The sequence below is a fragment of the Sinohyriopsis cumingii genome, chromosome 4 (assembly GCF_028554795.1).
Source record: "Sinohyriopsis cumingii isolate HCF-2022 chromosome 4, ASM2855479v2, whole genome shotgun sequence".
NCBI lineage: Eukaryota > Metazoa > Mollusca > Bivalvia > Unionida > Unionidae > Sinohyriopsis > Sinohyriopsis cumingii.
The window spans coordinates 65717702-65742772 of NC_142964.1; the positions used below are offsets into that span (position 1 = coordinate 65717702).

Here is a 25071-nt window from a genome sequence, read left to right on the forward strand (position 1 = left end):
GTTTATCAAATAACATATGCGAACGTGTTTGTGATTTTAATCGTGTAACATCCTGAAGAGCAATGAAAATATGTCTCGGCGCTGAAACCCCCTGCTGTGATGCTATCTGCCATGTGAATGTACCATTGACGTTACTTTGATAACTATCTGTGGTTGTTGTAAGCCACGATAGCAGCGTTTTGCCACCTTGATCCATGAAAGAAAGCAGTCGCTGTTCTTGGGCAATTGCAGGGGACAATACCGGCATACACAGTGATAGTTTTGTTATTTCTACATTACCAGCATCAACATCACCAGTACCAGCTTCTCGCCATAGCGCATCACTGTCGTCGCCTTTTCTAACAAGCACGACTGTATGTTTTGCTCCGAAAATTACCTTTCTGACATCTCGGCAAAATCCAAAGATATGAGACAGCGGAATCGCACATGAAAAATTTCTGCTATTACCTTTTAGCATTAATTTACGCGTCGCAAAACCTAGGTTATAATCAAGGTTGTGGCTGTGTGGCATCAAAAATGCAGCACCTGGTCTTGCTATAGCTCCAGCTGGCTGTGGATCAACTGCAGTATCACGCGGCACTTGTACATAACGAAATTGATCTGGATTAGGATGATCAGTATTATCCTTGGCAAACATCATTGATGGACCAGTTGATCTTGTATAATCATCAGAATATCTCGCTAAACCAATTATTGTTGTGGCAACATCGACATCATTCTGAATCGCTTCGATATTTTTTCCATCAATCATATAAATAGCGCTACTAAACAGCGCCATAATTCCATTGTTGACAAAACCGACTTTAAAGTTTGGTCCGTATTCTGTGCCATCGTGTTTTATAATTTTCCCTTCTACCTCAATAAATGCTTCAGAAGGCAGGAAATATCTACTTGTATCCTGAACCTGAAGTTCAATTCGTCTTCGTCTGTTTGGTTCTCGTGCGTCATAAGAATAATACTGATAATCACGCACTGATTTATTTTTAGAGACTGGCTCGTCTATGTCGAATGCTGTATCGGATTCCCATTTGAACATTTTATTGTAAAAGTTATTGTCTAAAACGAAGACCACTTCCCGCGACCAAACTCGTGTTTATTTGTTCAGGAATTTCGTTGACTAACGCAGCTAGCTTTTGATTTGCGGCTTCGTTTATTACTTTACTGACATCCGCTGGCATATCTGCGGTGGCTGGTAATTTTACCGGTGGAGGTTTTTTTCTGCGTACCAGTCGTGCTAGTTTGTCCTTGACCCACGTGACTGCTTTACCGGCAGCGCTACCAACAGCGCCAATAGCTTTATCTTTAACAACATCAAAGGCTTTCATACCTAATTGTTTTACGATCGGTATTGCTTTAGGTGCCACTCCAGCAAAGAAACTCGTAACAACATCGCCGAAACCGTTTCCATAAGTCATTCTGTATACGGGTAGTCGTGAATTTATCACTCTGACCATGACTGGTCTGCGTTGAGAATTGTGTACTATCATTTATTTAATTATTATTTCTCTAATCGTCGATGAGCTCATCAATAAGTTCTCGATAGATGTAAGGGTCCATGATGCCGCCGCGAAATAGTCGCTGACAGATATCAGCCGCTTCATTAATTATTTCCGGAGAGTTATTTCCGGCACGTTTTCCTCCGATGAGAACTTCTAGCCGTGATACATCATTGATGATATTATCAGGACAAGTAATATGACCACCAAGACCACTACCGGTTACACCCGGGTCAGGCGATGGTTGCCTTCGGTGTCGAGATCGCTGCTTCGTTGGTGTTTCAGCAGCTGTTGGAATACCCTTTTTTATTTCATTAACTCGCTCAACAAACTCATCATATTCACGCTTATGTTTTTTGCTGATCTGTGAAATACCTTTATGCTCACGAAATACTTTAGCGTTCCACTCATGTTCTGGAGTGTTGTAAAATTCTGGCTTTAGAAGCTGATGACGCATTTGATATCCCGCTGCAGCGACCTTAACAGGATCGGTTATAACTTCTACATAACCCTGCTGAGAAAAATATTTAGTTTTTAATTCTGGTTTAGATAGATCCTCGACAATATTTTTAACATCTCCGATTTCAGCACGTGTTTCATCAGCAGACTTTATTGCTTCGCTGATCTGTTTTGGTAATTCCGCGATAACTTGCTGTGTTGCCGCTGTGGCTTCAGCGATCTTTTTTGTTGGCTCAGTAATTGGTTTAAATAATTGTTCTGCAGCTGTTGCAAATTCAACTTGTGCTTGCTGCCGTGCTTGTAATTTTTCTCTGACAGAATCTCGTACAGGAAGAAATTTTTTTATTGCTTCTAGTCGCTCTCGAGCTAGTTTAGCAGAATGTGATTCTCCGATATTGGCCATTATTGTTAACCTAAATTTTTAATTCCACCGATAAACTATTTAGTTAAAAAATATCCCCCCGGGAGCAGCAGGGAGGGCGCAAATCCACGACGGTTTTAACATGAAATCGGTGCAGCAATAACGTTCTCAAGATTAGATTTACATGATAAAACCTTTTATTTTAGTAAATAGACACCTTTATTGTCATATTTACTAAAATAAGGGTTTGTTTTCCAAAATAAGAGTTATTTTTGTAAAATTATTGATAGAACGGTTTTTTCACGAAAAAAACTTGTCCGATTCGCCCTCCCTGCTGCTCGCTATTTACATGGATAGGGTTATCGAGGCCTTGGGTAGCGAAGATAACTGGAATCATCACAATCGAGAGTAGTAAGAATTTAATTATCAATATGCGTAGCTTTCATTGTGACATCACAGCGCGCGACATTCAATCCGGATTATACTGGATCACACCTAAACGTTCATTTTGTCCAAAAATGTCTACGTATTTTAACATTAATTTTGACGTATGCACCTATCGGGGCGTCTAAATAATGACCTTCCAAAGGAATGTGGATGTTTACGAATCCAAATGAAATGAATACTTGTCACTTAAGATATGTAGAATCAAATTCTACAAAATGACACCCATTACTGAAATAGTCGGGTATTGAATACGTACATGACCCATGTGACTCTTTTTATAGATAACTATGTAGTATTCACAATTGTACGACGCATACTAACATTCAAACTAACACAAACAAATTCTATAAAAAAAATTAATACTTTTACCGACTTTTCTTCCAAGATCTTGTTAAATTTCACCATAAAAGCTAAGATTTCACTTTTTTATGAGGTACTATTTTCCGATAGAAACATCTCCTCGACAGAAAATGCTATTCCAATAAGGCGGCTCGGTTATCCCTACTCTTGTAAATGGTCAGTTAATGAATCGTCAAGTACACCCCCTGTAACTTGACAGATTGCAACTGCGATTTCCCGCTGACTAGTACAATCGCTGATTACTTGAGCTGAGTACACTAAGTTCTGTACTGCCGTATTTCTAAACATACCACGACACGTAACACGGTCTACCTTAATTATATTAAGGCTCAACAACTGAATGGACCGCTCCGGTGGCCTAGTGGTTAGAGCGTCCAGGTCAGATGCGGGAGGTCGTGTATTCGGTCCTCGGCCGAGTCATACCAAAGACTTAGAAAGATGGTACTAAAATTCGCTCAGCATTAAGAGGTTAGTGTCAGGACTGGTCGGACTGGTTTCAGGATAATGTGGTGACTGGGTGGGACATCATGCTGCATATGTGTGGCAAGATATCCCAGTGCTAGATATCACTATAAGCTGCCACACTGCGATATGACTGAAAAATTGTTAAAGCTACGTTAAAAATTCATATCACACACACACACACAATTACATGTTCTGAAACATGCACCTGACACTATTTTAAAGAGAGAAAAAATAGTAAAATTCCGTATATCAAAAGCTGAAAGAATATATTGCTCAGATTTATTTATCACTATATATATATATATATATATATATATATATATATATATATATATATATATATATATATATATATATATTATTTTTTAAACATTATATTGATGTAAAAGAAAAGAAAATATCTCATCTATAAAAAAATTCAGCCGCCCAACCCGAAAATTAAATGCTCAGTACATTATAGTACTGTATACGAATTTTGCCATGTTAATTATTGTATAAGTTGTAATCTGAAAACTGTAACTAAAGTGAGCTGATGAAGCTCACGCCCTTTAAAGGACATTGGAGAGTTTGTTGACGTGTTCACACCGAAGCCTACAAATTACTAACTGTAGCACTGATAATAATAGGCAGGGAAACTTTGAACGGGTTGACATCACGAGGGCAAGATATTTATCAGAGAAGGGAAGGAAACATAAAAAGACACTGATGCAATAAGTGAGAATATATTAGTGGAATTAAGATTCAAACAGAAAACAACTACTTTCCTGGAAAAAGTGCAATTTTATAAAAGGAATACTCCTCCTTACCACAAGCACATGCCCTAATAATTAAAAATCCTGACATTTCTTTTTGTTCTGTAATCCGAAGTTTTTCCAAAACATGGGATTTGAAACTAATATCTTTCACAACATTCCACTTGGCCACCATGTCGGCATACGAGACACGTGTCAAACACGCGATTAAAGGATCACGTGTGCGTGTATGTGTTAGATTTTTTATGTAACTTTTACAATTTATGTCATATCGCTACGTCTGCAGTGTGATAGTTTATAGTGATGTCTAGCAATGAGGCATCATGCTGCAGTCATGTAGCATCATGTCCCACCCAGTTACATTATCTTGATACCAGGACGACCAGTCATAACACTAACCTCTTATTGCTGAGCGCTTAGCGAGGCAACTGCTAGTACCATTTCGTAAGTCTTTGGTATGACTCAGTCGGGGTTCGAACCCCCGATCTCCAGCATACGAGGTGGACGCTCTAACCACTTAAGCCACCGGAGTGGTCGAAGGGCAGAAAGAAGTCCATCAACCTCACGAATGCGGTAAAATATATAGCAAACTCGTACATATACTCAAACAATTATACATATAAATTATATATATATATATATATATATATATATATATATATATATATATATATATATATATATATATATATATATATATATATATTGTACGTGGAATCCTGACAGCTATTACTAGTAATAAAATGGATCGTTCCTATATTCTCTAATTTAATATAATACATGAGGCGCACAATACAATTTGAGAATAAGGAGAGATTTTACATCCAAATGTACGAGCAGTTATAGCGACGTAATCAAAGCTTTGCAGTCAAGTTATCCGTGAGGTAACCCAACTTGATAATTTTGAGTTAATTCATCCATTTTTTTCGTTGTTTCGTTAGTTAGCCATAAAAAGTAACAAGTTATACAAAAAAACTGTACGTTTAGTTACAGATTCATGTAGGCTTCTTGCATAAAATATAGCAGCTGTCATGACAAAATGTCTGTACACTACGGGGTCATTCAGTCCACAGATGTATGGGAATTCCCCTCTTATTAAAAGCTGAATGAATTCTTCATCAGATATATTATGAAGATATGAACCAAGTACATCATCAAAATTACTGATAATATATGACCAGTATGACTTAAGAGCATAAATGTGTGCCATAAGATTTGAATCGCTTCCGAATTTCAGAAAGCTGCATTTCTACTGGCTAATATAAATGTCACCAGAACATAATCCCTAAGCGGTCGCTGTCAGATCTTCACGTAGGACAGTGGATATCTGATTTTAATCGGGGGGAGGGGGGAGCGTGTGTGTGTGTGTGTGTGTGTGTTATATTTTCTTATTACAAGAATGCGTACAGCAACTACTCTATACCAAGCTTGCTAGATGTGGCCGAACAGTGTACAGAGCTCCACGACCTGAACCGACTTCCAGAGGCAAAATGTAACGAGAAGAGAGCGAGAGACAATACATAGAATCGGACATTAGGAGTGAAAAATGGAGCCTGAGATGTAAACAACCCTTGTTAGGGCTAAATTTGAGATCTTTCAGTTGCCTAAACTGATTGGAAATGAGTGCGATGAATTTAAACTATGGCATTTTGCCACGAATAAGAATAGAGCCGGAGTAAGATCATTAGCAGCAGTGAGGGTAACAGAACATTTTCTGAAAAGTCCATTTACGAAAGATAAATCTTTCTACGAAAATGAAAAATACAAGCGTAATAACGTCAAACCGAAGCCTCTAACCGACCGAGATTTTCTCTAATTGGGTTATATCATTTTGTTACTTTATCTTTTGTCGTTTGTTTTCAAATTTGTATGTGTGTATTGTTTATCCACTGGACACTCATTTGTGGTCGCACCCTCTCTGCTGCAGTCTTTTTATACAAAGATTTTATCAAGACCTATAAGATATCGCGACCGAGGATCGTGTAAATTTAAAAGAAGTTTTTAAATTTAATCATATCCATGTCCCCACTACACCAAGCCTGATGAATGTTTCTCAGAGTATGTGTATCAACTCCATTAAACATAACTAAACTATTGCAGTTATCTATGATCACTTTAGGTATTTGTGTATATCGCTGAGTAACATTGCCATCCTCGTCCAACAATTTTGCATTTTCACTAAAATCTTTAAGAACACCGTAGCATCTCTGATCATCTACAGATGGTGCCACTAAATAGAATTTATCCCACTTGAGCGATCTCATTATCAGATTGAATAACAGTTGCGTCTTACCAGTCCCAGATGGACCTATGATAATTGCTCTGATAGAATTTAGTGTCGCTGGATGATGTTTTACTGGCTCTTGTTTTCGTGTCGCTGAGAAATCAATGACATCCACGTTGTAGAAATATATTGTGTTCGATGCAGAAAACATCCTTTTACAAGTGGATTAACACCAATAATAACAAAAGAAAAAATATAAAAAGCATGCACTTACAGGTAAGTGTGTAAAATGTGGTACAAGGAAATACAATTTATCTCTGGACACAAAGTGTCTGTTGGTGATATAGCTGCTTCACTGGGAAAATTACCAGGATCTCCATGGGCTAAGTATCCAGGAGAAAAACATCTTCCTGGAAATAATTATTGTGGTCCTGGAACCCAACTTGATGAGCTAGATCAACCAAGACTGGAGAGTATCCAATACATGCGACTGTTCAAGCATGTTACGTTCATGATGTAGTTTATAAAAATAAGGATTTACAACAACGGCATATTGCAGATGTGAAGTTCATTCACTCGTTAAATTTCATTTTTTTTTAAAAATCTCTCAGAAAAACTTGCCAAGTTTGATAGCTGCGTTAAATAATGAAATTACTAGTGCGATTTCTATGAAACAAACCAATGCGATTGAAAAATAACATATACGAATATAATAACATGACTTTTAAAAAAAAAAAAAAAAAACAGTACTAGGTAATGTGAATGTGAGGTACTTATATAAACCCGGTGAACTTAAAGGTGGTTAAAAAAAAAAGAGCAATTGATCCTATTTGGAGTGTGACGTCACATACAATTTTCAGCGGGGTAAGATCCAGTGGTATAGCTGTAATCTACAGACTAGATTGAACTGCTCCTCAACGTGGATTTGTACGTGCACTTTTAAAAGTACTTCGTGAAGACACACAATTACCACCACATTTACTTCTGTGAACCAAAACGACGTCGATTACATTCAAGACAGGTCAGCATCACATTTTCGCGTGTGTGACCAAGACTACTATTAATTCTATCTACGGTAAAATGTCTTGGATTAGTATTTGAATACTGCCACAACATTACTGTGTTACTGATTATTCTGTCGTTGTTTCAATGTCGTGAAAAGTTCAGCGTCGAGATCAAAGTCGCATTTATTTTTTATTACATTGTTTATAACTAATTTTTTATTTACATCATCGCCATTGCTAGCAGTTTGGATAATATTTTCTGTGAAGTCTATGACAATTCTATGCAGCTGAGATATTCTTCTAACACGAGACAGTGCAAGATAAACTAAGTCTGACCACTCAACACGATCATCAGCATTCCAAATAGTAGTATCAGAAAGAGTTAATCGTTCAGATGAATGAATCGTTATAGCATATCCTAGAGTCCAATGAGTTTTTTTCCCATTGATAATACATGCTCAACAACAATGACAGGAACTAAAACAATATCATTTAATACAAGATTTTGTTTCCCCCTGACAAAGTCAGTGCGCCTGGAATTTCAACTTCGATATTTTGCCGTCGCGTATCTGCTGGGTGATAACACAATGATAACGATAGATTTGAAAATTTACTTTATGTAACAGAAATAATTGTTGTTGAAATGTATCACGAACTATCTTTCTATTTCCAACTATCAAATCATCTGGTCTCTACACTTATATAAAATCATTCATAGGAGTTTCTGAAATTATCTCACACATTATTTCACACCGAATTTGTTTTGGTTGTAGTCTGATTAATTTCGTAAGTTCTCTTAATTCTGGATCAAGCGCTCTATGATCATCAGTTATTTCCTCATAATAGTCTACAAATGTTTTTAGGCATTCACGCCGAGACAATCCAACAAAAGATGGCGATTGACCATGATCGCCACACATTATCACATCAGTATTTTTTGTCAACAACCGATCAAGAAATATTTTTAACATATCCAACTGTACTGTGCATATTTCATCCTAGATAATAATCTCTGGAATATATTTTTCGCCCATTCGTTCAGGAGTCCATGTATCTCCCTTCCATCGAAAGAAGCTGTGATAAGTATGGGATTTTACTCCTCGTTCGTTCATTTCTCTGGCGAGTCTATGTGTCGGCGTTAAAACAATCATATCAACAGAGTTCTTCGAACTTTGACGAAATGATTAAACTGCCCGTGTTGTCTTTCCTGATCTTCCTGGTCCGTTAATATAAACAGTCTTATGTCTGGTCACAGGATCATATACCGATGGTGCAGATGACAATCCTGATATTTGATTGTTTTTGTAAGAAATATCCTTAATTTCAACGTCGGCAGATTCAGAAAAACTAAGTATCTTTTCTTGTTTTATTCTCCATTCGCCCCATGATGCATCAGTGCCAATATTTAGTTGTTCTAGCAATCCTGTATTTTTTTATTGATATAAAATGAATATGTGGGGACTTTAACTACAGCATCATCATAAAATCGGTTTATTATCGATAATAAATGTATCGCAACGTACGCGAGCATTGAAGATCTTAAATGAGTAAATTGCGGTCACTAACTGCAGCATCATAAAATCTATTTATCATAGATAATAAATTTATCGAAACGTACGCGAGCATCCAAAATCTTAAATGAGTAAACTGCGGTGACTCACCATCAGTGTAACTCACAATTCACCCGGAAGGCTTTAACAATGTAGGGATCGGGTGCACAATTGTACCTAATCTAGTTGAATCCGATAAATTAACATTACTTCGACTTATAAACGTATTTTTCTTCGTTGTATCAGCAATTATAAAATCTAGTTCAGCATCATCTATAATTAATCTTGCACAATGTCGTTTATGATCATATGATCCTCCTTGGGTAAATTAACCAATTATTTGTCTGCCAAGATCTTTTGCGATTTTATTTTCAAAGTCAGTCGTATCAGGATTATCATCATAACAAAATGAGCTAACCCAATTAGAGAAAATCTCCGTCGGTTAGATGCTTCTTTTGACGTTATTACGTTTGTATTTTTCATTTTCGTAGAAAGCTTTGTTTTCCAGCAAATGGTCTGTTCATCCTCTCTTCTGCTTCACTAAAACGATGGAAAATGGCAATTAATGACTCAGACTGGGCTACTTATTTTATTACAATAAATACCCTTAGTACCGAAATTCAGATCTACTTACATTTTCCAACTCAAAACGATACGACTGTATGGGACTCATGCATACCGCAAATAAGGACAGCTCGAGCTTAGGTAACTTGGCGAAATTTGACATTGCTAGAGTAGCATTAAAACATAGGTAAGCTTTCTACCCTAAGCTTTCATTCTGACCCCGAAAAGCCTTTATTACTGAGGCGAAAACTGTACGGCCCTGAAAACATCCCGACTGGCATTCTGCTGAACAAAATAGCGACGTCGCAACACCCAATTTGAGATCACAAAATTCAAAGGCTACTATAAGCCAAAATCATTGGTTAAATCTTTCGGGGAAAAAAAATACAAAAAAAAAAAAACAAAACAAAAAAACAACAACATGCAAGTACGCATAAGACACGAAAATCAATAACTGCACAAGAGGAAAATTTACAAGTCAGAAACACTGGCACCAATATGACTTTAATATTTGGCTTTAGGCTAGAGACCGCCCCATATAAAATAGGAAACTGGGCGTAAATTAGAAATCAGGCAAAGAGAGACGGACAGCTGAAGATACGAGGGTATTCGATGCATCTTTTCTTCATGTGGCTTGTTTTAGTGGTATTTAGTAGCGGTTAAATAAATAAATTAAAAACTATGCAAACATACAAATTGAAGGAATCGTACGTGCCGCAGGGAGATAAACGACTAAAATCTAAGGGCTTAATGTTTAGTATCCAAAGTCATCCCACAAGAAATACATTTCAATGTGGGGCTTCACCGCTTTTGTTTGAAGGCCGCATTTGCACAAATCGATAGTCTATTTGAAGAAAGGATAAACGTGTATTAAATGTTAAAGAACTTGTTTATATGAGAGTCCATTACTAACATGAGAATGCTGTATTTTTAATATACTTTTCTTCTGCATTTTGTCCATAAATCAGCTTTCTATGAAAATTGTATTCAAACTATTTATCCACAGACTAATTACCTATCGAACAATGATGCTGTAGCACACGTACATACATGCTGTTGTTTTGGGTTTAACGCCATTTCTTAGCGCAAGATAGGCTAAACATGGCGGACACCATAATTGGTGGAGGAAGAACCGGGGAAAACCCCGGTCAGAACAACCAATCCGTAGGAAGTTACTTGAAGCTTTCTCACATACCCACATTGGCCGAGTCTGAGACTCAAACCCACGTAGACAGGTGCAATGGTAGTTGATCTCTAAAGGCGAGCGCTCAATAAACCACTCAGCCACCCGGGGCCCTCACATGCATAGGTACAAACCTACCTACCTACCTACCTACATACATACATACATTAGATTTTCTATTCCGTCTTTCTGTGAATTATTTAAACATTAAATTTGCACAAAAAGTAAGATTTGAAGGTACCAGAGGTTGTATTTCCCCAAAAGCTCCACAATTTACTGATTATGTATTGCATCGAAGGAATCATCTGTATTTTTTCGTTTCGTTAAAAACTGAACAAGACTTTTTGTGATACACCAGCTCTTTAACCAAAAGATACAAACATTGTACATCCCAGACTGGTGCTCTACGTAAATCTTAATTCAAAACAAATTTCTGTTTCTGATGTTTGTAAATTACAGTCTGAATATTCATTAGATTCACATGACAGTGAATGAAATTTATAAATAACAAGCGTATCTATATATTTATAGCGTGAAAAAACATGGCAAACTGCCCGTTAGTCACGTCAAAAGTCGTTCTTACAGTGATTGGTGTAATATTTTGGGTATGTATTTTCATTTGTAGGTGCTTGATCTGACCTTTTCACATTGAATAGAGCAGTTAAATGTGTTGAGTGCAAAGTGCCTACCCGCATTGTAGAAAAACGGAACAAAATTGGCTAAGTCTAATGCCAAATTACTTTGCTTCTGACACTTTCCAATAAACCAGTCCCGAAACTAAGCCATCTGCATGACGGATTTGTGATCTTGTCTCAAATTTGTAAAAAGCTGCAATTATTGCAGACATTTACGTCAGCAGTACGATCGTTTTGAGACAACACTTTTTCTCGATTCTCTTTAGTTACAGTCAGTTGAAGGGGCAATCTGTGCAGCATTTTCCGATATCAATTCCAGTTTTTATCAACCTTTGAAAATCCATATAGAATAACACAACCCTACTTGTCGCCATTTCAGATTACTGGGCGGCATCAGTAAGGATGACAAATGATTTTTTTTTAAATTAGTAAATACTGAAGAAAACTTGCATGTAAAAATGAAGTATTCTGGGTAGTATGACTTTCTGTTTGATTTTATATAAAGGTATACTCTTTAATAAAATTCTTATGGAGAACAATAGTCGTACAATGTAAGACATAGCACATTTTGGTTTTGTTTTAGCGCAGTCTTACTATCCAAATAACAGCCTTGTATAGCGTGTTCTGATGTTGTTGACATCGGAATGAGTAGTCGAAGTTTCAGGAATATCATTTTGGATGATCAAAGCTGAAAGTACATAAAGTCATATTTAGACTGTTTGATACAGTTAAAAACAAAGAGACATAGTTTAAAATGTTATCTTCCTTCATTTGTATAAAGCTGTAATTATGAACTCCATCATTGATTCAGCAGTCCTTGTAAAGAATGTTGTAATTTCATCAGTTCAAAAGAGTTGCTATTTAAATCGCTATTTTGTTTCATTAATAGGATTGTCAATTTCAGTTATATATTCTAAGGAGAAGAATCAATTGGAACAATATTCTAGAAAAGTTTTTGGGTTGTTACTTTCTGGCAGGCAAACTGGTCTTTTTTGTTTGCTTATGAGCTGCTTAGTACAAATTCATTTAACCCATAAGCACTGAATATGAAATCCAAAATAAGATAACAGAATGTTATGTTTTTAAAGGACATGTAGAAGCTGGTGCATAAATGGCAATCAAAACATTTGCTAGCTTCCTGAGAGAATAAGGTTTGCTTATTAAATGCAGTTTCCCTGTAAATACAAAATTTGTTCTCACCCCTCTCATACGAGGTATCCAAACTAATATAACCTTTATAAAATGCTAGATATACAAGTTTCTAGAAATTTATGTTCAGGTATCCGAATAAGTTAATGAGGCTTTAATCAAAATGCCCCACTCTTTCCTTCATCTTTCTACCCAGTCACTGTTGTCTTACTCAGCGCTATATCACCTTGTGTAAACTGCAACAAAAATTTGCATTTTTTGTGGCAGTTTGGAAAAAGTTCTTGTTTCAAAATCAAATACTACACATTCATGATAAAGATGTTGAGTCCTATAGAATTTACTATTCATTACATCAGAACCTTTTTATTAAACTTGACCTTACTGTGCTTCAAGTTTTGAGTGTGACAGAACTTTGACATTTGCAATGCAAGTGTCAACCTACTATATATACCCACTTATAAGTCAATTCCATCTGCAAACAACATAGACCCTGATATGCCATCACATAATGTGATGACAGATCAGGGTCTACGTTGATTATTTTACTGATTGCTCCTTGCAAACTGCATGGACCCAGAACTGCTGACATGGTATGTGATGGCAGACCAGGTTTTCTGCATTTTCCAATTGGATTGAACTTATAAGCGAGCATAGATTGTGTCTTATAGTAAATTTGATAATTAACTTATTTTTTTATAAAAGCAGATTGCTGAAATCTTGGTAACTTAAATCACTTGTTTATAATGTGATTGGTGTTGTATATATTTGTGTGTTACATAATTATTTCAGGGTGCTGCAGCTGGCTTAATCTTCATTGGAGCATGGGTTTACCATACTTATAACAACTACAGTCACCTGACAAAGGACAATTTGACCTTGATTCCTGCAAGTATTGTCATTACAGTTGGAGTTTTCCTCTTCATCTTGGGCTGTATTGGATGTGCGGCAGCTTACAAGGAACATAAGTGTCTCCTGGCTGTGGTATGATTTTTTTTATATGGCTCAGTTCAATGAAGGTTGACATGAGATTAAGTTTGCATTATGATCCAGAGTGTGTAGTAGCATTCTTGTGCCACAGAAAATTGGGAAATATAGTCTCTGTGTTTCCATCCATCTGTCTAGCACACTTTTTGTTTCTGCTTCATAACTTTAAATCTGTTCAAGATATATAGAATCTATGTTGGGGTTTGGACTGAGAGAAGGAAATCCCAGTCAAGGGGTTACATTATTTGTCTCCCCACGAGGCTTGCTGAGTGGGAGACATATAATGTAACCCCACAACTGGGATTTCCTTGTCTCTGTCTAAACCCAACGTAGATTATTTTTCTCACCCAATATTTTCATTTAAAGTAAAAAGAACTCTTCACTAGTGTAATATAGCTCACGTGCAAATGTTTACATGCAGCTCATTAATATGTGAGCAAAGAAAAATAACAGCATAAAACGTCGCATAGTAATGAGGTATTATCACATTTAATATATGGATGTTATATGAAATTGACAATAAATAATCAATATTTATTACAAGAAATTGTTTCATTTTCATCAGTTCCAATTTTGAAAAGTTATATTGTAAATAATGGAACGGTACTTGGTACTCAGCTCTACTGTAGTTATACTTAGTGCAGGCTGTAACAAAGAGTAACATGTTGCATTAGATTATTCATGGGTAGTTAGTGATCTGTGTCACTATTGTATGTAGCTCTCCTTTTCTTTGGAGGAGGTGAAACTGTTTGTGACATACTTGTGTTTCCTTAATATTAATTGTAAAATTACCCACGTGTATTAAAGACCCTCCAAATATGGACCCTAGCGGAAGACCATGTGCTAAACTTTCAAGTTTACAGATTTTTTTCAAAATTTATTTTTCTGTCTTGGAAATATGGCAAGTGCTGCAGTGAAATTTGCTTATGGATTAATGTGTTGATGGATAAATGATTCCTTCTGGCTGGTAAGTGCATTATTTGTCATTAAATATTGAAGGTATATTTTTGATTCAACTGGGGCACAATGGAGATGCTTAACAAAATTAGAATAAAGCATGTTTGACATAACACATTTCTGGCTGTTACTAAGTTTTCCGTTGTTGTTAAGAGAGTTGGGAGGCTATGAAGTGTATAGGTCTATAGTTTATATGCAAGGATCAGTGTTTTCTGTCATAGTTCATTTCACACAGCATTGAGAATTTTATCCTATCTGTAGCACAGTCAATTTTCAGGTCAGCGTCATTAAATGTAGCTGACAGTATATAATTTGTTTCACACGAAGTATTTATAACTAGTTAGGTAGCTTTAGCTACATTTAATGATGCTGACCTGAAAATGTACTGAGCTAGGCCTGCATATAGGATAAAATTGACCATGCTGTGTGGAACAAACTAGCATAATACAAAAAGCTCGACATCGTATGCGTGTGTGTCTTTGTCTCAAAGTGTTTTGTATGGTGTGTTCTCAAAGATGGATTGACATTTGGTTACTGTCTTTTTGTTATAGATTTGTCGTTGTTGTTGTTTGATTTTAGAACAGCTACATCAGGCACAGCAGCAGACAACAAGGGTTTCTTTTTTTAAAAGTAGTTCTGAGCATGTGGACACTTTGACTGCAACAACTGGTCTGAGATGACTAGACTGAGATAAGAAAAGTAAGGTTAGCAAAACAGCTAGATTTCTCTGTTGCATGGGTGAAAATAAGGCATTAAGCTTGGTACAGAATCACTAGAATGCCATAATGTCAGATCCTTAATTCTCTGCAAAAAATAGTGAGAAAAATTGATTTTCTTCTCCAACATCTTAATTTAGCCAGATATACCCAAAACTGAAGCAGAATAACGTCTTTAACTTTGGTAGCCCAGGTGACATTGTTTCATCTAATCTTTTCAGCAAACTTAATTTAAATATTGGAGTGATACCTCTTTTAAGCAGTGGCAGTTGGAATTGATCTGTTAAGGCTAGGTATGGTGGGTGGGTTGGGGGTGTGGTAAATGTGTAGATGATATGAAGAGAAAGAAAAATTAGACACGGTCAGAATATGAAAGGTTGTTGTTTAAGAAAATTGACCATTACATGAGGTTGCTCTGTACAAGGTAAATATGATGCTTGAGGTGTGATATATTAAGGTTTCTTTGTATGAAGTAAGACATGAATAGTTATGCTGACCGAGCAGTCAGGTTGTACATATTATGTATTTTCATTCACTTGGTAGATTTTCTCAGATAACATATAATGAGAGATGCATATTGTCATGATTTTACTTAATTTAAAGCTACCATAATGACTATTGTACCTGAATTTATAGCTACGATAGTGGCTATTGTACTTGAATTTATTGCTGCCATAGTGACTATTGTGCCTGAATTTATAGCTGCCATATTGACTATTGGACCAGAATTTATAGCTGCCATAGTTACTATTCTACCTGAATTTATAGCTGCCATAATGACTATTGTACTTGAATTTATAGCTGCCATAGTGAATATTGTAATTGAATTTATAGCTACCATAATGGCTATTGTACCAGAATTTATAGTTGCCATGGTGACTATTGTACTGAATTTATAGCTGTCATAGTGACCAATATTGTACCTGAATTTATAGATACCTTTATGACTGTTATACCTGAATTGAAAGCTACCATAATGACTGATGTACCTGAATTGAAAGCTACCATAATGACTATTGTATCTAAATTCATAGTTACCATAATGACTACTGTACCTGAATCTATAGCTGCTATAATTGTTGTACCTGATTTGAAAGCTACCATAATGACTGTTGTACCTGAATTCATAGTTACCATAATGACTGTTTACCTGAATTGAAAGCTACCATAATGACTGTTGTACCTGAATTCATAGCTGCAATAATGACTATTGTACCTGAATCTAGAGCAACCATAATGACTAAGATATGTATAATAGGTAGGTGTTTGTATCTCTTTCATTAGATTTTTCATGATCAATTTTCAGTTCTTTTTCATCCTGCTTGTGGTCTTGATAGCTGAAGTGACTGCTGGTGTCCTGGGTTATTTATATAGGGATGATGTAAGTAGCTTCATAATGATGTTATATATATGAATATATGTTTAATAACAGTAATGATCTATCATATATAATCACATGTTTAATACCAGATATTATCTTAATATATAAACCCATGTTTAATATCAGTAATGATTTTACATATGTAAACACATGTTTAATACCAGTAATGGTCTTACGTATATAAACACATGTTTAATACCAGTAATGATCTTACATATGTAAACACATGTTTAATACCAGTGATGATCTTACATATGTAAACACATGTTTAATACCAGTAATGGTCTTACATATATAAACACATGTTTAATACCAGTAATGATCTTACACATGTAAACACATGTTTAATACCAGTAATGATCTTACATATGTAAACACATGTTTAATACCAGTAATGGTCTTACATATATAAACACATGTTTAATACCAGTAATGGTCTTACATATATAAACACGTTTAATGTCAGTTATCATCTTACGTATATAAACACATGTTTAATGTCAATGATATATGTTACCTGTCACTGTTGCTTAGCTTACTCATTACTCAATGGAAAACTCGTCCATGCAAGATGTACCATCCTCCTGTTCTAGAAATTATTAGAATATGTGCATCGATCCTATCTGACTTCACATCAATAGCACCTCCGCATTCTTTTTCAGACATCTCGAGTCAAAACATGAATAATAATGCTTGCTTAAAAAAATATAATACAGTCATCATTATGCTGTATCAGTACCTGATATTCATACAGCTTTATTAGGGACACAGCCCTTTATGATGTATCAGTACCTGATATTCACACAGCTTTATTAGGGACACAGTGCTTTATGCTGTATCAGTACCTAATATTCATACAGCTTTATTAGGGACACTGCTTTATGATGTAACGGGACCTGATATTCATACAGCTTTATTAGGGACACGGTGCTTTATGCTGTATCAGTACCTAATATTCATACAGTTTTATTAGGGACACTGCTTTATGCTGTAACGGAACCTAATATTCATACAGCTTTATTGGAGACACAGTGCTTTATACTGTATCAGGACCTGATATTCATACAGCTTTATTAGGGACACAGTACTTTATACATGATGAGCCACCTATCTCCCTAGTCATCATGGGTTTGGGAATTAAATTTCTAATGAGTCATCAAAATTATCCATTCATGTTTTCACTATGAGTGTTTATATTTGTATGGGTGTGCATAAAATAGCATCATTAATTTTATTTAATGCAGTATGTGTTATTAACATCTAAGTAATCTCCCTATGGCCTTAGTAGAGATTACACTTTCCTCCAGTCATTATTTAATTCTTGTTGCATTAATATATATATATATATATATATATATATATATATATATATATATATATATATATATATATATATATATATATGATGTTCCTTTGTTTACAGCTCATTTGGTAAAAAATACAATGTTATGACTCAAGGGTCTTAAACTCTGTAACAAGAAAAAGGAATAACCAACAAGATTTATAAATGTTAAAATAATAATTTATTTCCCAAAAATATAAAGTAGAGAATTAAAAATGACTTACAGTATGGTGAATCAATTGCTAAAATCCTAAAAGTTCTATCGGTTCCAAAAGTTCCAATAGTTCCAAGTAATCCGAATAAATTCCAAAGTTATTTCGAATGATGTCTGTATTGTACTGATGTACCAACAATACAGCAGCATCACTATATTATAATCCTGAAATGTCTTTAAATTCATGGTAATTCCAATCCAGCTATAAATCCAAATATCCTTGAACGAGTTCATGGTAATTCAAATACATCTGTTAATCTATGAATAAATATTAGAGCACTATAATTCCAACGAATGATGACAATTAAATGAATCAGTCCTCTCAGTAACTCTTAAAAGACCAATAATACTATTAAGAATGAATGAATGATTCCACGTAATAATTCTTTTATATACAAAGCCAGTACACAATAGAGAGAAAATGCAATACTGGAGCAATGACTGAATCATCTGGTGTTTTGAAATATTTAGTAAGTAAACAGGGGTCACATAGTTTACACTAGCTAATCAGGAAATAGGTCAGTTGCCTTTTCTAGGAAACCCATAACTTTCATTCCAGGAACTCATGTCCTTGTTGGATAAATGTTATGTGTACTGATATTTCAGTACCTGTCAACCTTGAAACTTATGAATGAAGTACTTTAAAATTTGATACATGACTTATGATTCATTTTACAGTACAAACTCATTCATGGATATTTAGCATTAAAATGTCTTTAATTAAATAACCTTCACAAAAGTTTTATTATGAAAATAATACACATTATATATATATATATATATATATATATATATATATATATATATATATATATATATATATATATATATATATAACAATGAATAAAGTAGCATGGATAACAATGAGACTGACTGTTGCAACCCTTGTATCATCATTTGTTTTGGTCATCCAAAAGACTTCTCATTTCAGAAATTTCTTTACAGATGTCACAAGTGTGGGTAAGTATGGGCATTAAAGTAAGGCCTCATGGGGGACTCACACCACACATATTTCATGTACAAATATTTTCATAAATTGGCAAATGTCTAATTTGTTGTAATGTTCTGACAATAGAGACATACATATACGAGGAAGAAAGAAGTGCTGTCTTCTTCCTCTTCCTCTAAATCCTAAAGATCTCAGTGTACATACCATGACTGGAATCAACTTTGTCTCACTGAATAAAAGAGGAGAAACAGCATCTTCCAGTAGAGAACTACTGTTACCATCCTAGAGGTGGTAACAGTTACTTTGCAGAGGATTGTTTATGCTACCCCAAATTAGGCAGAGCAACATCATTCTCAGTAAGATGGTGTGTCTTAGAAAAGAGCAGAGCAGTAAGCTTGTTGGGATTGAGTGCATTCCCCACCCAAACCCTGCAGCTATAGATAGGAGTAAAAGCAACATCTAGAGCACAAGGACAGTCTTACTAATGTTAGGGACCGCTCCGATGCCCTAGTGGTTAGAGCGTCCACCTCAGAAGCAGTAGATCATGGGTTTGAACCCCGGCTGAGTCATACCAAAGACTTACAAAAATGGTACTAACAGCTACCTCACTTGGCACTCAGCATTAAGAGGTTTGTTTTAGGACTAGTTGGCCTGGTGTCAGGATAATGTGACTGGGTGGGACATCATGCTACATGTCTGTGGCTTGATGCCCCAGTGCTACACATCACTATCAACTGCCAAACTGCAGACATCTTAGCGATATGACTGAAAAATTGTTAAAAGCTATGTTAAAAATCCTAATCACACACACACACTTCTGTTAGGGGTAGAACTGAGCCCAATTGTGGAGTTTGGTTGTGTTGCCCCCCAACAACCACCATCACTTTAGAGGAGTGTCAATATTCTCCAAGTATCCAAGGTCAGGCAATGAGCAATTCCTGCCACCCCAAGAGGGTAACGTGTTGTTTTAGTTCATTTAGTTCTGAGGAAAGTTATTTCCACAGATCTAGATAGTTATTGATTTTAGGTGGGCATTGAGCGATTACAAATCACCTAGTACTGGTCACTGATCATGATTCTGGTCACTGGGTACCAGGCATCAAGAAAACAAGCTGAATCAAAGTGTGAGGTCAGGGATTGCCCACTATAGCCACATTACCTGATACAGTTGGACAAACTTCAGCAACTTAGCCTGCATTTATCCATGCAACCAGAATGAAAATCTGACTGATGTCCCCTCATTCCCCATATTCCCATTCAGCTCTTATGGGATTTGGAGTTTCCCCTTATAAAAGAGAGATCGTACTGTACTGCCATGGATGTCTTCTACATGGTCCTCTGCATGTGCTGTTTAAAGACCACCAGATGTTACTAAGGCATTATTATCTTGGAAGGAGAAGGGTTAGTTCCCCTTTCCCTTAGATGTCCTGGAGGGATGAGAAATGTTCACCTACTTCAGGCAAAGTACATACAAGAGACACTTCACTCACTCTCCATGAGAAAGTGCAGATTTGCTGTGTAATTTCATTCCAGCCTTCCCTGCAGAGGGATTGTTCCAGGTCTGACATTCATGTATCCAACCGAAGTTTGGAGCTGGATGATGATATTGATTTGTCCATCATAGTAGATTCTTAGGAATTGGTTGATGATCAGGAGGTGGGGATGCACCCTCTCTCCTAGGATCTTCAAATCCATCCCACCGAGTATCTCAGGTGATCACCAAAGAGGAAGAGACATGGTTCTACGACAGGCCCATATATGAAGAATACTGCCTTCATCCCCCTGATATGTGCCCTAAGCCTTCATGCTCAGATAACACTAAAAAAATATCTAGCTTTGAAAGACTTTCAGTAGCAATGCTAGAACAAACCTGATCTTGCTTTCTCACTCATTTACAGTCAGAGAACTTGCACAGAAGTTGGGGAAAGCACAAGAATTGGCAAGGCAAAATAAAGGGTAGTCTGTCCTCCTTTCTGTCCTGAGATCTTTTAAATCAACTTCCATCTTTTGGGTTCATCAGCCCTCCTGGCCCATAAGCTTCACCTCTTGGATGCCACAGCATTGCATGGGAATTTTGTTGGGGTTGTCTGCTTGCTTCTTTTAAAGCATTAGAGACTTTTGAGTCAGAATTAAGGTCCTTAGTGACCATAGCAATATACACTGATCTCTTTGCAGTGACCCCTTTCAGTTTTCAGAAAGAAGAATCAGTCTGCTGTTGCTTTTCAGTAGTTGTTGGAGGCTGAAGCATCAAGGCACAAATTGTCTAAAGCCATGGCATTGTTGATCAAAATTCTCAACCACAACAGAATGTTGCATTGTATACTTCTTAGGGCTGAATATTCATCAGACTCATTGCTGCTATTGGATATCAAGATTTTAAGTACCACCAGTATAGGTCCCTTGCATCAGTTACTAATCCATTGAAACCAGACAATAACTGAACACACCTTGATTGAGGCATGGTGCTGCCTAGTTTCCAAAGAAGGGGATGCTACCACAACAGAAAAATAGCCAACCATCCTCTAAGCGCACCCCACAACAGTTGTACTTGAGATGGAGATGCAAGAGCAAGGTGATGAAGACTAGTGTCTCATCCCCCTTTCCCAAGAATTATGAGAGGGTCATTGTTAGGGATATCACACCTCTCTTCCTTTAATGCAAGTAGATGCTCAGTTGCCCCTCCTTCAAAGGACTGATTAAGCATCATGGAAGATTGGTGGGTCCTTTTCTATAACGCATGAGTTTTTAAATCTGCAATCTACAAAACTTAATCCTCTTGCAAGGACACTCATCCTCTTATATTAGTCAACTGTAAACAGGTTAAACTAAGAGGTGAGCATCCTTCTTTCCAAGGTTTAAGTAGAAAATGTTCAAACATCCAGTCACCAGCATTCTACTCCCAATTATTTCAGATTCCCCCAAAAAGAGTTGGAAGTTATGGTTGATTGTAGATCTTTCCAACTAATAAAAGTAATAGCAGAGGAAACTGGAGCATCTGTACATAACAGTATCAGATCTTTGGACTGGGCAGTTTCCATTGGTAATCAGAGTATATATTTCCATATTCCACCCTTTCCTCTATGCAAAATACTTCTGGTTTTAATCTGGGTCTGTGCATTTTGCAGTTGGATCCATCATATCAGTTATTGTTTGTAATCACTTCTGCTTATAGGTGAAGTCAGCAGTAAAGGATGGTTTGACAGAGGCAGTGCAGAAATACCAAGGTGGACCTGGAAGTGATGAGCAGGTGGATTATCTGCAGACTGAGGTAAGGAATAGTATACATTCTTATTATGGCTCCAGCAGGTGGATATTTCCTTTAGACCATAAACATCATTATTGGGGCTGTAGAGGCTGGACTCTAGATCAGAATTACTTGGGTTTAAGTCCTGCCCTATATTGCCATTGCAATTTTGTTTTTGAATCCAGATGCTACATGATGAATGCCATCCAAAGGCTATCAGAAGGCTGTCGAGAGGCTGCTAGAATGCTGGGTCTTTGTTACTGTATGTTGATTTCAGAAAGCTGTTAGGACTAATACATGATACCATAATTTGTTCTACATTTTTGTCAAAAAAAAGTATTCAAAATATTTCAAAAATCAAAGCGAATATTAGTGACTTGTAGAAAAAAAGGTGATATATTTAAAGCCAACTGTTTTGTATTAAAGACTCTGGTTATTCATTTTATTCAGGGTTAACATGTACTTTTGCTTTAGTTCACTTGTCTATCATCTGATTTTAAAATATTTTTGTTTCTGAATTTCTAGAGTTGTCCAGGTTTGAAATTTCCTTTGAATACATTCCTAGACCACATGAATGGTTGGAAAATAAACTCCAGCTACCTCACAAATCCAGCCCTCACAAAAACACAAAACTTGTCATCTTTTCTGTCTATATACAATGTACAATGTAGACCAAGAGAAGAAACTCATACCTATTACCTCCCTCTTACCACCAATAAACATAGTTCTGCAAGACCTCATGAAATCCTGTGAATACCATTGTGATTTCAACCCATCCATTCAGAAAGTCAGTATTTTAATAGTTGTAATTTATTATCTGCTACTATTGCATTGCTTTCCTTTTCCAGACTTCTTATCCCAGTCCAACATAGTTATTCCCAACTCCAATTAGGCCAGCATTGAATAACGTGATCACTGTCTGATGTTTTAGTCATATCTTCCTGTTTGTTTCCTTGGACTGGATGAAAAGTACATGTGTGCAGATCACTTATCGAAATTAATCTTTGATGGTGTCTTTAAATATCTTTAAGGCCAACCACATAATACTTTTATTAATTTTATGTTTATCTCCTCATTTTTTGAGTGTTTTCTGTCTTCTTTTGGTTCATTTTAAAGTGATTTTGCATAGTAAGTGATGCTTCATTAAATTGTAATCCCCTCGATTGTGCTGGCTCCAGGGTAAATATTGCCTGCTCTGTTTGGGTTACAAGATTTTTATGCATATGAATTTCTTTCTTTCAGGAATAATATGTTGCATGGTGCAGGTGATTGCCTGCACAGATAGGCCCCATGCCTGTCATGCACTGGTTACTTGGATGGATGTCTGATATGTTGTCTGTGGACACATTAAGTGTGGAACTTCACAAAAAATTGTTGTGCATGCAGAGAGAGAAATAAGGGCCACTCTGCCTTCTCTTTGTCATTAGATGACCCGCTTATTTTCTAGGATGGGTCTGGAACTCTTCCATGTTGGAGAAGGGTATTCTTAATGTGGATCAGGAACATGCCACAACCTACATGGTTCAGGAATCTGTCAGTGCCAGTGATGGATCAGTACTTGGCCCATGCCAAGGGATAGAAAAAGCTTGAGAGTGAGTTCACCATCATAGATTGGGATGAACAGTGCCATTTTTGGTCAGTGTTGGTGACGCAGGTCAGTGAATCATACCTTCCTGAGATGGAAGAGCAGCAATCTGCCTCTGATTTATCTGAAGAGGGATGCCTTGTCAGATCTTCCTCACAAAGCCTTTGACCAGCACTGGTCACAGGGCACTGGTCATCCAGAGGTTTTGATTATTGGTCTTGGAACAGGGATTGGGTCAGCATCCTAATGCTGTCCTTATGTTACTGTTTAATCCATATGGGGTTATGGAGTCAGGTGTACTCGCCTGACTAGAGATGGGGATTGAATTGGGAAGTGGGAGTTCATTCCCCCAGCCTATTTTCCTGCCTTTCTTTCATGGTAGGATCAACATGCTAGGCATTGGATTTGCTCTGCTCCCATCTGCCTCACCCAACAAAAACATAGGGGGCCACCACTCGCCTCCAAGATGTTTGAAAAGGGATCAGCAATCAGGATTTATGGTGATCTTAGTGACAGATCCATCCATCAAGCTGTATGATCAGTGACATACCTAACTATGAGATTTAAGTGAGAATCTGTCCATCCAGCCAGGCCCTTGGAGCAGCCAGTACCAGAGATAGCTGGACCATCGTCTATACCTCCAGCATACAGGCTGACCATATGTTGGGCAAACCAGCTGGCAGTTATGGCAGTGCCAGACTTTGTATCTTCACTGCTTATCTACAGGGGAGAGCTAGTGACATTTTCAAAGAGGACAGAATTGAGTCGTCGATGGCACCTGATATGAATTATCCAGATTTGCAAGCAGACCCAGACTGGGACTCATCACACAGTGAGTGTGACAATGCTTCTTCAAATCAACCATTCTCAGATCCGACCGTAGAACAGACTGAATTTAGTTATAAAGCTGTAGTCTAGGAAATTTATGGTGTGTTGGCCACTCAAGACTATAAAGTTAAAGCATCACTTTCAACAAGGAAAAAGAGACTCCATCCTTCAGGCTTCTTCCCCAATTAGCTAAATTAAGGAGATGAATGACCAACTTTCAGG

The 25071-nt window shown here is 36.7% G+C and overlaps 1 protein-coding gene and 1 long non-coding RNA gene across 2 annotated transcripts in view; one reads left to right on the forward strand and one right to left on the reverse strand.

Moving 5' to 3' along the window:
• Positions 1-8169: 8169 nt before the first annotated feature.
• LOC149801360 (uncharacterized) lies at positions 8170-10959 on the reverse strand. The gene is made up of 2 exons (XR_016420460.1): positions 10878-10959; positions 8170-9658 (listed from the first exon to the last, which is right to left on the reverse strand). It is a non-coding gene; the product is annotated as an uncharacterized LOC149801360 (long non-coding RNA).
• Positions 10960-11300: 341 nt separating this feature from the next.
• LOC149801361 (tetraspanin-3-like) overlaps positions 11301-25071 on the forward strand; it is a 31366-nt gene continuing 17595 nt past the window's right edge. The window contains exons 1-4 of the mRNA XM_089955424.1: positions 11301-11470; positions 13439-13630; positions 16613-16687; positions 22365-22460. Of these exons, the coding sequence (XP_089811550.1) occupies positions 11408-11470; positions 13439-13630; positions 16613-16687; positions 22365-22460 (426 nt within the window). The 5' untranslated portion in view covers positions 11301-11407. The remainder of the gene's footprint in view (positions 11471-13438; positions 13631-16612; positions 16688-22364; positions 22461-25071) is intronic.